Raw genomic sequence first — 13853 nt, 5'->3', positions numbered from 1 at the left:
AAAATAGAAAGTAGAGGTTTAATGAACCTGTGTCTCAGAGGCCCATTTCCAGTACAAAGCACATTTTCAGTGCAAAGAGGATGGTCATCAGTGGATGAGTGAATGAAAGGTTGAACACAGCATGTCAGTGCTACTATGTTGGGCACCTGGTACAGATTCCCAATACATGTATGTACTGCTCAGCCTAGAGGTCTCCCACATCAATTAAGACAACCTTGAAAATGTGATTTAAAAATCTGTTTTAATCCATTAACTCACCATTCATTCCATATTATTTCAAGACTTGCCCACATCTTTCTCTAATGAGTCCTATCTCTGTACACCATTCCTTTCCTTAAAACAGCCCCCACCTCTCTTGGCTTGCCTTCCCTCCTATGCTTTCCTGAAAGATGCCTACAACTGCATGAAATGCTTCTGGAAGAAGCTACACCACACAATTCTGAGGCTCCTCTTGACCACTGACCGTCACTTCTCATCAGTACAGGGGGCCTGTCCTTAACTTGTACCCGGTACAAATATCGGCAGTGGCTACTTTTTAACCCAGAAATTTCTAGAAGGCAGATCATCATAGCACAGACCTCATTTCCCCATAGTGTGAGTGTTGCATTGGAGAGTTACTTTTCAAGGTTGTTCTCTCTGAGAATGAATTAGTAAAAAATAAATCGCAGGTATGACCAACAATTTGTCATAGAACCAAAGCTGTATTCAGCTTAAAAGCCTCACAAAACAATGAAAGAAAAGACTTAGAAAACAGGCTTAAATGTCCTATATATGTCAATTTTATGAGGGCTTCATATACTAAGGTTAGGTCTATTATATCATAATTTTGACCGAAAATAAATCCGCTCTGATATGTACATTCATTAGTTAACCTTTTGATTACCAAATCATTTTCTCTGCCACAATTAAATCAGGAAGGGTTTTAAGGAGTGATTGGGATGCCACAGGGTTAATAAAAACTCAAAGCTCTTTAAGGGATATGAACTAGTTCCTTCTTTTCCTCTCAAATTTCCATCTAACAGAAAGACATTTAAAATCATCCTACCATATTATGCAGATTCTAAAAATGAAAATTGTAGGGATCATGGGAACCAGGAAAAATATATGAGAACATACAAGATTTTAAAAATATAAATAATATACACAGGCTGATTAGAATAACACAAATATATATGTGTGTGTTAATATGTCACGATGAAAACAACACGTCAGGACAATGAATCATGAATGGTTTTGAAATGACAGTTTTATCATTTAAAAAAAATGCAATAGGGCCATCCAATTTTTAAAAGGGGACCAAGAAGTGGGACTGCTGGAGTTATTAAGTGGACCTGAGACCATAACCCAAGAGCTGATCTCAAGTCATCTGGTTCTCAGTAAGTGGGATATGTCACCCAAAGATTTTGTTCTTTATTAACAAGGCCTGACTCAACATTTGTTCACTGGACCCTTCCCAATGTTCTCAGCTGATTCCAATCTGGAAGGTCCCCTGCGACTCTGAACTAAATTACAGTGAAGGCAAAAGAAACTGGAGATGGTGACGCCATTCCCTCCTCTTTCACGGCACTCCCAGGTGATAGCTCTGGGCGGTTCATCAATGCACAGCTTTGAAACAATTACCAGGCTTACCAAGTTTTCAAAAGTAGCTGCAAAATGCCCTCTCTCTATTCCACAAGTAGGCATATTCCAGACTCTAGCAAATGGATGATGCTGCTAGGCTCATTGGATCAGTGTAAGGGGAGCATTTCACAATCCTACCCACTAGGAACTAACAGAATTCAACTCTTTGCTGTGACAGGAGAGCATAATTGAATAGTTTGAGTGATTCTGACTTGGTGTCAGTACAAGAGTACAAGTGGAAGCCACATAAATATTCAAGTTACAAGCCAAACTGCCCAATTATTCGATAAAACGTGTTCTCCCTTCCTTGACCAATACACCTTCATAAAGACAATATTTTAAATGTGTTTGTTTTTATAGGACTGAGAGTTGCAAAATATCAAAGATGAACAAATTTAACATGTCATTGTTAATACTCCAGCAATGCTGAATGAGTATTACAATAAAAGCATAAATAATTCATAAATGATTACACATTTATTTCATACAACTCATGTATCTTCCTTCATTCCAGTAAAAATGCCAGTTATATTAAAAATTAAGTGTTTTATACAACAGGTGTTGGTGAGGATGTAGAAAAAGGAACCCTCTTGCACTGTTGGTGGGAAGGCAAACTGGTGCAGCCACTATGGGAAAACAGGATGGAGGTTCCTCAAAAAGTTAAAAATAGAACTACCCTATAATCCAGTGATTGCACTACCAGGTATTACCCAAAGAATACAAAAACACCAATTCAAGGGATACATGCCCCCTGATGTGTATAGCAGCATGATCTATAATAGCCGAGATATGAAAGCAGTCCAGATGTCCATCAATAGATGGATGGACAAAGAAGAGCTGGTGTATATACATACAATGGAATATTATCCATCCATGAAAAAGAATGAAATCTTGCCATTTGCAACAACAGGGATGGAGCTAGAGAGTATAATGCTAAGCAAAATAAGCCAGTTAGAGAACGAGAAATACCATATAATTTCACTCATGTGTGGAATTTAAGAAACAAAACAAATGAGCAAAGAGGGATAGAGAGAGGGAGAGAGAGAGAGAGAGAGGCAAACCAAGAAGCGGAGAACAAACTTCTGGTTACTAGAAGGGAAGGGATGGGGAATGGGTTAAACAGGTGATGGGGATTAGGAGGGCAGGTGCTGTGATGAACACCAGGTGATGAATGCAAATGTTAATCACTATATTGTACACCTGAAACTAATATAACACTGTAGGCTAACTACACTGAATTAAATAAAAACTTAAAAAATCAAGCATTTTAGTACTATGTGTACTTTATCAATAACTAGGATCTAAATGATTTTGTTAATGTGTGCTCGGGATACTAAATCTGAATATACTTTTCCAAAAATTAAAATTACGGTAAATATCAAAATTTAAATTTTCTACTGAAATTAACAGGCAAAGTATTAATTATATTGAATGTATAGCAACTTTTTTTTAAAGATCTTATTTACTCATGAGAGACACATAGAGAAAGAGGTAGAGGGAGAAGCAGGCTCCATGCAGGGAGCCCCATGCGGGACTCGATCTTGTGGCTCCAGGATCATGCCCTGAGCCAAAGGCAGCCACTCACCCGCTGAGCCTCCCAGGCATCCCTATACCAACAATTTAAATCAAGGTTATTTAAATAAAATTGGGTTAGAGACGCCTGGGTGGCTCAGTGCTCAAGCGTCTGCCTTTGGCTCCGGTTGTGACCTGGGGTCCTGGGATGGAGTCCCACATCAGGCTCCACAGGGAGCCTGCTTCTCTGTCTATCTATGTCTCTGCCTCTCTCTGTGTGTCTCTTGTGAATAAACAAATAAAATCTTTTAAAAATAATAAATAAAGCTCAGTGTAATTTATTTTTTAATCTAAATCAAATCAAATTAAATAGCTTAAAAATAAGACTATGCCAGGGTGCCTAGGTGGTTCATTTGGTTGACTGTCTGACTCCTATTTTTGGCTCAGGTCATGACCTTAGGGTCCTAGGATCGAACCCTGCATCAGGCCCTGCTTGAGGTCCTCCCTCCTTCCCTCTTTCCCTCTCTCTCTCTCTCTCTCTCATAAATAAATAAATAAATCTTTAAAATAATAAAAAATAAAATAAAGACTATCCCTAATTATAGCAGTGCCTTTCTAGTTGCTGATGTAATGTGTCAATTATTACCTAAAACTATACAGAGTTCAGAGTGATATGAAATTATTAATATTGAAAAATGAACCATAGGAGCCAAGGGTAGGCTGCCCGAAAATGTGCTACTTTGGCATGCTGATTTTTCAAATTTTATTATTTTTTAATTTTAGTTCCAGCATACTACCTCTGGAACTAAAAACTGGAACAAAAAGAGAAGCAAGAAAATGGGGCGGGGGCCGTCAGCACTCGTAGAAAACCAATATTCATTATGCAAGAATCCATTGCATCGCTTCTATCTGAAAGGAGAAATTTGACAAGATAATTAATTTGTTTTTTTTCCTCTTACTTCTGCCACTCAAATCTTCCCTGCTCTCCAAAGGAGCATCTGGCTCTTGGAAGGGTATAAGGCAAAAACCTTCATGGCCATCAGACCCGCTCCCCAGGTCTCCAGGACACAGAGCAAGAGCTGTGGGGAGGCATTTCCAGGGGATCTGAGCACTGTCGAGAGAGCACATGTTTAAAGTCATGGGTCATGAACCAGATTCTGAGTGGCAGTGTCTGTGTTTACTAAGTGTGTGTGTGTATGTGTGTGTGTGTGTGAGAGAGAGAGAGAGAGAGAGAGAGGGAGGGAGTTGTAGGGCCTTCTGGAGCACAGGCCCAGGGCTAGAGCCCCTCGGACCCACATATCAGGACTACACAGCAGAATCTCCCCACGCCTGAGGCAAGGAGTGAGTTTGAGATGGCTCGTGGGAATCGGCACGGGCCTCAACAGGCTCCTGTCACCAACGGCCTCCAGTGGTGTGAGCCACCACCACACGGCCTGCAATTTTAGTGTTTCACAATTGGTATTTTGCTGTTTGTTTCGCCTGCTTTCCACATGAACAATCACAAGATCTGTTCTTACACAAAAGAAAAGTGGTTGGCCTTTACCAAAAGAGGGTAATCTGGTTTCCAGTGTGGGGCCTTTCTGACTTTCAAGAGCAACTGCGACCACGCAGGCCTTTTGCATTTACACTGACTTTAGAACCTCGTCTTCAATTATGAGAGAACTCCGCCGTGGCAGAGAAACGCTCCAGTGGGAGGTGTGATGGGGCCTGAAGCTAAATAATCAGAAGCAGGTACAATTTCATTCATGAGCTTGGGTCAGAACACAGGATAGATGCTCTTCCCTTGCCTGAAGAGTCTCCTTCCAGGCCTAGACCTTAAACGATCTGCGTCTTACATCAGCAAGACACAGAAAATTCCCTTTCAGGGGGTTACTGACACCCCCATAAGCCCTAGTCACGTGTAAACTCAAATTAAGCAAGTTGACTTCCTTCCAACACCTAGCACAATGGATAAACTGAAGAAATGGAAGCTTGGAGTTGATGAAAAAGAGGAAGAACATGAAGTAAGTCATTTAGGTTTTTTAGTCATTTATCAACGACTCCATGGATCAGAGCCCACCTGGTACCTCTTCACAGACCCCTCCGTAGAGAGCCCCAACCCTCGCAGTTCATTGCATTTCTTTCTTAAGTGCCGATATCCCCCCAGCTTGAAGGACCTTGCAAGTCTCATTCCTCCTGGTATTCTCAATTCCCTCCAAGGAGCATTCAGTAAATATCTGCTGTCTGAAAAAAAAAAAAAAAATTCATGCACGAAACAAGGTCTCTATTGGAAAATGAGCCCAGTTTCTAAACCAAGTGTTTATAAACTAACTTGTGGAATGCAGTGTATTTGTAAGCAGGGAGCTGCCTGCCCTGACCACCATACCACACGGGGACCCGCTTCCTAGTCACCTATATACACTTCTCATTTCCTGTACTAGAAGCTTCTAGGGAGCACACGGTGGTGTGGGGGCGGGGAGGCAATATTCCCCTCACTTTGAGGCCTAGAGCAGAGGCTGGCAAGAAACAGGAACATCATACTTATTTTGGGAAAGAATCAAGAAATGAAGAATAGTAATGGTCACTCAAGGCAGGCTTCACACAAGCTAAAAGTGAGCCTGCTGGGGCTTTTAATCGCAATAGTTATGCCTGTTTGCCAAGGCCTTCACTCACAGGGACAAAAGGCAGAGGACAGTGTCCTTCAGGAGGATGGAGGAGGGCAGGCCAGAGGGAACGTTACTTCTGAGAGCTCCCAGGCTCCTAGGCTCCTGGAGTTGCTGAAAATATACCCTACGCAGGGCACGTGTGTCTCTCATCTCCATCCTGGTGCCAGCTGTAATGGAGACACTTTCATCTCTCTCTCTCTCTCTCTCTCACTAATGACAAACCTACGATTATTTTTTATTAATCCCAATGACTGAAAAAGTTCCAAACCTGAATATGCTCTAAAGCACTTAAACTGTGTTCACCATTAATCCCTTCCTCCCCATTGACCTTGACATCAGTAGTCATTAAGCTTTATTAACTGGTCAATCTCTTTCTTGTGCCCATCAAGTCATTAATCCAAGCACCAGGTTGGCATTTAGTTGCCCACTTCTGGAACTCACATTAATGTCAAGGACATCTCCAGTTACTATTCCCCCTTCCCTCTAGCAATGTATCACCCACCCCACCACGCCCCTCCCCTGAGAAGCTGTGCAGCCCTCTCAGTTCACACCCCCAAGAAGGAACAGAGAGAGGATTGGGGCCCAGCAACCCACACTCCCCACTCAGCAAGCACTTGGCCTAGTCAAGCCAAGAGGCACAGTTCAGCCTATTGTGGAGCAGCTAGAAGGGGCTTTTCAGAACTTACTTTATTTATTTATTTTTTTAAAGATGTGTTTATTTGAGAGAGAGAGCAAGCAGGTGGAGGAGCAGAGGGAGAGGGAGAGAAGCAGACCTCCCACAGAAGGCAGAGCCAGACGTGGGCTGGACATGGGGCAGACATGGGGCCAGACACAGGGGCTCCATGAGAGCCTCAATCCCACAACCCTGAGACCATGACCTGAATTGAAATCAAGAGTCAGATGCTTAACTGACCAAGCCACCTAGGCACCACACTTTCCACAACTTTCTGTCACAACAGTACCCCCTGTAATTAGCCACTGCCAGAAAACAGTTGCTGCCCCTTCAGCCAACATTTCCTCCAGGGATGGCAGCAGCAAGAGAAGGACCCCGTCCTTTGGTGGGGGTTGGGGTTTGTGGGTTGCCATCTGCAGAGTGGGACGCAGGGCTGTTTCCCTAAAGAAGGGCTGAGCCTCTTGGACTCACCTGCTGGGGTTCCTCAGTCACGAGCTGGCTGGGTAGGGAGGACATAAGCAGGTGCCACGTTTTGGTGCAGCCCACAGCCCCTGACCGTGTATCCTGAACTCCCAATCCCTTCATAGACAAATGTGTGAAACAGTCTGGTGCCTCTGAACAGGGATACCTGTGGCAAGCTGGGGGCAGCTCGTGCTAGCTGAGAGGCCTCAAATTCTTTAACAAACCAACAGCAAAGCACTGGTCAAACAAGCAAATCTATCCCGGCCACCTCTAGTCTCTAGGCTGTGCTCTGGAAGACGTGCTTGAGGACTCAGGAAAATGCACGAACGAACACTCTGTGTTCCTTGGGATTTAATAAAAACAATTCACTTCTCTCTTCAGAGCCATCTGAGCCCACACCGGAATGAAACCACTTCAGGAACGAACCCCCAAACAATCGTCGGAAGCAAATTAAAGTGTTTCTCCCAAAACTATCCCTTTTCTTGAAGGCGTTCAATCAGGACGTTTCTTCAACTTTCTGTTCTAAGTGGTAGCGTTTTTCTACATGGAAAAGACAAGGACAATCTCAAACCCATCCAAAGGCATCTAATCTTCCCGTAACAGAAGTCCCACCGTTGTCAAGTGTAGCCGTGTCTGAGGCACCTGCACTGGACAACTCTATATTTTCAACAGAGCTGTTAAAGTAATCTATCCTCCTTCACGGCCATGTGCTAAGAGCCTCTTGGCATATTGTCTCAGTGTGTCTGAAAGGCTATTTCTACCCACAATACCTTTATTTTGAGCCCCACATTAGCTTGTCATCAAGGCACCATTGCTAAAACAAACACGCGCACACGCGCACACACACTCACACAGTAGCCACTCACCTTTGGTTTTCTTTTGATTTTTAAAATAAATGACGGGCCTGACTACATTATGATTTTCCAGGTTGAACTGCTTGTTTAAGATCAAATTTCGCATTGCCTGCCTATTACAAATGGCCAGGTGGAGGAGCATGAAAAGAAATCATGTTTGCAATTTGGCCTCCCGGGTTATTTATGTCGGAGAACTGGAAAGCTGTATCACGGGGGAATATTCTTATGAATGTTATTATAAATGGCATCACGGCTGTAGCAGCATTTTGGCATTTGGCACTAATCACTGATGTGCCACACGTCAAAAGAACTAAATATATACATGCTCAGTGCTACATATTAATATGCCATGAGAGGAAAGCAAGGGAATTCCTGACAGCCATGCAGCAAGAAAATGAGCAATTATGTGCATATTTTTCCCTTCTCTCCAGTGCCCTTAGGATGTAGCAGAAGGACAGGAAGAATGAGTAAAGGGTGATTCAGAACTAAGTAAGACCTTCAATATAAAACAACGATCATGCACTTTGGGATCTAAGGCATAAGTTGGCCAACTTTTTCTTTAAAGGGCCAGACAGTAAATATTTTAGGCCTTATAGGGCCACATACTCACTGTCACATATTCCTTTTTTTTTTTTTCTACAGTTCTTTAAAACTGTAGGAAAAAAAAAAATCAGGCTTACATGACAGGTCTCAGGAACTGTAAGAAACAGGCCTTGCCCGTGTGTTTGCTGACCCCTGGCCTAAGCAAACTAAGTGGTTGTGTGCCGGTGATCTCAGGCCAATGGGGCATGTAAAACTCAGGAAAGCAGCTCAGGATCCTCTTATCTGAGTCAGACATAAGCGTGAACCGCACATGACTAGCCAGAGATCGAGTATCTCTGTCCACCCCTTGAGTGCAACCATGATCCTTCTGGCCAAAAATGCCTCTTCAGATTCAGCTCAAATGCTGCTTCCTCCAGGAAGTCTTCATTGACTATTACAGCACACTCACCCCTTCCCCTAACCCCTGCCACTCCCCGGTACACTAGGTTCTCAGAATGTGCCAATATTGCTTATGACAGTGGCTGCTCACATCCTCCTAACACTTTATGCTCCACCAAACCCTCCCACCATCATTCTCTCACTAGAGCTTCAGTGTAGCCAGAGAGAGAGAGGCTCTGAGAGGGCAAGTGTGTTGTTCAAGGTCTCACCACTAGGAGGAGGCAAGTAGGACTCGAATCTGAGGCTATCCGGCTCCTTTTACCTCTCAGGTGCCTCTGGTTCCCTTCACCTGTCTGCCTGCCGTCCTGAGGGCTTGCAATTTCCTTTGAGTCAGAAACCAGGCCTCAGACGCTTCTCTGGAGCATCCCCACACAGAGCCTGGTAACTACAGGCCCAGCCCATGATGGCTGCTCCGTAAAGACCTTGGTTTCCCTCAGAGGTGAAGCACAGGCATGCAGGCTGAGGAGACGCTATAAAGACCCTTACAGAGCAGGGCAGAAGGCTGTGAGGTGGCTACCACTTGGGCCCCCTCACAGGCCTGGGTACACTCCTTCAGACACAAACTGGTCGCCCCAGGAGGCGACACTGTGGGCGGCAGACCCAGGGCCTCAGCCCACACCCTCGGGCCTCCTCTGAGCCTCCATGCACCCCGCCACAGGCACACCCCACCTCTCTCTTCCCAGGCTCATTCCTCTGAGCATCCATAAGGCATACGGTGCAGTGCAGAGCTTTTCGAACTGTAGGTCAAGCCCTACCTGCAATCATAACATCAATTTAGTGGCTCAGGCTGGCGTTTTTATTAATGAAATAAATAAAAAATACCAAACTGCCTTTCTCATTCTCAGGTAAGGGCAGGTGGATACTGCTTGGTGAAACTTCTGTTTGCTGCGTGTGCAAGCATACACACGTGTGCCTGTGCACTGTTTGCAATCTAGAAGTCCAAGCAACCCTTAACAAAGTGATAATACCACAGGCTCTGCAGGCCGCCCACCTAGAGTCAAACCCACCTCTGCTACCTAACTGCTGTGGGACCTTAGGCAGGTTCCTTGAATTCCCTGCATTTCAATTTGCTTATCTGTAGAGTAGATAACTGTACCCTCCTTGTAGGGTCTTTGTGAGAATCCAATGAATGAATATGCAGGGGATTCTTAGAACACGGGGCACAAAGCAAGTACTCAAAAGACCAAAAGTTAGCGAACAGGATTAACCCTGCAATCCTTCCACATCCCACTGCTGGGGGGGCTGAAGGGTATTGTTATCCTGTTATTGTTATCCTGTCTATTGTTATCCTGTCTGACAGATGGAAATAGAGGCAGGGAGAGAAGGGCAAAGCAGAGAGCCAAACCAGAACTCAAGAGTCTCCACCTCTTCTCTACCCACAAGGCAGCGTCATCCCATATCCCCGGAATTTCCTCCAGCCCAGGGGTCTCTACTAAGTTGAATACAATTGCAAACGTTACCTGCCACCAACATTCTGCCGCCTTGTGACGAGGATTGATGAGACACTGTCTGGGAAGTGCTCAGAGCGCCGTGCAGACGAGTGCAATATAAATTCAGAATGTCATTTTAACGTTCTCATTATTATTATTAAAACGGGCAAAATGGAGAGAACATGATTTCAGCGCCACGAGTTTTAATGGGTGTCGGGAATGTGGATTCTGGGAACAATTGGTTACCCCAACGCCTACGTCTCAGATCAAGTAGCACGACGTAAGTAATGTCTAAGCCATCAACTTTGTTTATTTCACAATGAAAGTCATCTTTCCCTCCCTGGGGCAGAGTTTTTTGTGTGTTTTTGGAAATAAAGCTCAGCTTGATGACACTCTTCCAAAAATTCATTTTGATATATCGATTGCCATGGCCAATAATGCCCTGGCCTTACAGGTGCGTGAAGAAAACATCAACACATTCATTTATCAACAGCTCCTGCCCAGAATGGGCTGCCAGGGCCTGGAGCTGCTCTTGCTCTTCCAGTAACTTCCCACAGAGGAAAGGTCAAAGGCAAACAATTTCAGAAGTGTAGGGACCCCAGGGAGCTTCTGAGCCTGAACCTCTCCAACGGGGATGAGCACACAGCTAGGGCTACCTGAGAATGTTCCAGAGGCTCCTCAAAGCCATCCAGAATCACCCTTCCTGGGCTGCCACTTTTACTCTGTGAAAAGGAACTGAAAACATGTTTATGTTTCTACCAGGCAGGGCTGCATGATGGAGTGAAATGCAAAAAACGTCCATGCACCTTTACAATAGAGAGGAGACTTCACAGTTTTTCTACTCCATGGAGTACTAAAGACTAGAACCCAGATCCTCCTTTTGTGTATTTCTAGGGCGACTTTTCAGACAAACTCCTCAAGTTCACCCCCTCCGTGCACTGACAATCATACACAGTGGGCTTGCAAGAACTAAAACAAAGTCCTCCTTAGTCTCCCACCAGAATTCTTTCTGCAATATGGCCAGGTCATTATAGGAAACTAGATTTTATTGAGGACCTACTTCTGCCAGGCTTTGCCCTGAAGCCTCCACAGACTTCCCACTGAAGCTCATATCAGCCTTTGAGGTCAGAGTCTGTCCAACTTAGAGATGATAAATTGAAGTTCTGAGCCACTTTGCCCGAGGTCACATATACTTGGAAATGATGGAACGGGGATTGGAACATATGCCGCCTTTTTTCATGTTCCGTGGCATCTCTCCATAGCTCAGGAGACTATGCTCACGTACCACGTTCAATTTATACTTCTGCATCCATGTGCCACCTATAGTAGACTGAGGAAGGTCCCCCCAGAATACTGAGTCCTAATCCCTAGAATCTATAAACGTTACCCAATAAATAAAAAGGGTCTTGGCACATGTGGTTAAGCTAAGGATCCTAAGCCAGAGAGATGATCCTGAATTAATAGTGTGGGCCATAATTCCTCAGATAATACCTCTAGGAGAGGGGAGACACAGAGATTTGACACACACAGAGGAGAAGATGACGTAAAGGCGGTGCAGGTGGAGATTCAAAGATGCTGGCCCCAGAGACTGGAGTAACATGGAGTAACTGGAGCCAAGGAGGCCAGCAGCCAGCAAACACTGGGGGGAGCCCAAGAGGGAGGGGGTTCTCCTTCTGAGCTCCAGAGGGCTTATGGCCTGCTGGCACCTTGATTTCAGCCTGGTAAAACAGATTTTAGGTTCCCAGCCTCCAGAACTGTGAGAGCACACATTTCTGTTGTTTTAAGCCACCAGGTCTGTGGTACTTTGTTACAAGAGAACTAACACACCATCTCACCATCATCGCACCACTCAAGACAGAGTCCCTGCACGCTTAGAACCCAGCTGCTGACTGTGAAAGCCACACATGTCCCACTCCCACCACCTGACCTCTGGACGCAGCTCAAGTCAGGCTCCCCAGAGAAGGCTCAGGGTGCTTGTGACTCCCACCCCCAAAACACCATCAGGAGGAGAGACTGTGAGACTGTGCCTTGGAGAGCAGCCCCCTTGCTCCTCACCTTGCTGGGAGAGGCAAACAGTCACTGCCCCAGTAAGGGAATCTAGCTGATTTAAAAATCAAAGATTAATCAGGGTTACAACAGGAGACTAAAACAAAGCTCCTTATTATCATTTGCTAAACAAAGCTCTTCCCAAGTGACTTGTTTCTTTCTCAAATAATGGTTTCAATTTCCAGAAGGCAATGAATGTGGTTCACTTCCTCCCTATTTTGCATGGTAAACATCCTGAACATCAAAGATGGGCTTTCACAACTGGAACAAGGAGTCCTGGCTGAAGGTGAGCGTAGTATTAAGACCTAACTGGAAGATGCCCAAGGAAGCAGAGGGCATATGTGACCTGGAGGCATGGCTGGAGACCTTTGTTTTCCAGGCCAAGGTTCAGATAGAAACTGATTTTGTGGTGATGACAAACCACAATCTAATACCTGGTCAGCGACCTGGGTGAATGAGTCAGGTTTGCAGGCAGGAAACCCGCCTCATGGATTTGGCATTAACCAGCCAAACAGCCACATTTTGGAAGGGAGAGTCTCTGTCCCTTGCCTCCAGCTGGCTCGCACATTGAGATGACCCAAATCCTGGGAACATCACTCCTGGGGACTCAGTGAGGGACAAGAGGAGATACGGAGAGATAACCCATAGAACAGAGTAGGGAAAAACTCCACAAAACTCAACCCACAAGAACAGAGTAGGGAAAAACTCAACTCCACTGTGTTGTTCCTGCTCTGGGCTCTGTCGCTGGCTCTCCTGTGAGGAACACGCCTCTCCTCACAGAGAGTCTTGCTGGCACTGTCCTAATTCGGAGCCTCCCCAGGGAGCACAGCACAACCCAGGCCAGTCCAGGAAGAGCCACCCCTGAGAATCTGACCTTGGATACAGTGACAACAAAGAAGAGAGGATGCCGGAAGCTAACGTCACCTTGAGGGTAGAGCCCGAGCAGGCTGGCCACAAACTTCATCCCCTAGATCAAGCCTGGTTCTTTAGCCTTTCTGGCTCTGGGAGCTGCTCCTTATCCTTCCAGAAACTATCTTTTTCTTCTGAATAAGTCAGGATCAGGTTTTGTGGCTTGCAGTCAAGGAATGTTGGCACAGCCACCAAAAAGGTTTCCAGGCCCAGCCTGCTTTTCCAAGTCCCTCATCCCCGGGTCTCAGTCCTGGCACCCCACGGGCATCAGTTACAGAACTAATATAATACAGATGCCCAGGGCCCCATCTCCAAAGATTTTGACACACATGGAAAGGGGCATGGCTTCACACTCCACACATGATTCTGTGTTCGGGGTTGACAACTACCACCTGTCATAACACTTCACAGTCAAACCTGTACATTCACCATCATTAGGACCCATGGCACCAGTGCCACTTGCACTCCCATGCTCCTCACATTGCCTCCCCTGCCTGCAACACACACCATGGCTGCATTAGATCCCAGCTCTCTTTCCTGCCACTCCTCTTCCCTAAAACCTTCCATGGCTCCCCACTGCCTCTAATACGTAGTGTGAATCCTTTACACTAGCTAGTGACTTCCTTCTCATTCGATTCCATCTAGTTTCCAATCTAGAGCCACTGTTCACTGCTCCCCTTTAGGCCCCCAATTCCAAACCAGTTGCTCTATTACCTATTGT

At 45.3% G+C, this 13853-nt stretch overlaps 1 protein-coding gene across 2 annotated transcripts in view; it reads right to left on the bottom strand.

Moving 5' to 3' along the window:
* GPR39 (G protein-coupled receptor 39) overlaps positions 1 to 13853 on the bottom strand; it is a 197604-nt gene that overhangs the window by 170554 nt on the left and 13197 nt on the right. Inside the window, exon 2 of one of the 2 annotated variants that reach the window (XM_072757591.1) lies at positions 5045 to 5355. The exons of the other annotated variant lie outside the window; for it this stretch is intronic. Within the exon in view, the coding sequence (XP_072613692.1) occupies positions 5165 to 5355 (191 nt within the window). The 3' untranslated portion in view covers positions 5045 to 5164. Of the gene's footprint in view, positions 1 to 5044; positions 5356 to 13853 lie in introns of those variants that run through there. 2 annotated transcript variants of the gene reach the window in all.

Source organism: Vulpes vulpes, chromosome 5 (assembly GCF_048418805.1).
Source record: "Vulpes vulpes isolate BD-2025 chromosome 5, VulVul3, whole genome shotgun sequence".
Lineage (NCBI taxonomy): Eukaryota > Metazoa > Chordata > Mammalia > Carnivora > Canidae > Vulpes > Vulpes vulpes.
The sequence above is the reverse complement of the archived record's forward strand: the minus strand, read 5'-3'. Positions and strand labels throughout refer to the sequence as shown.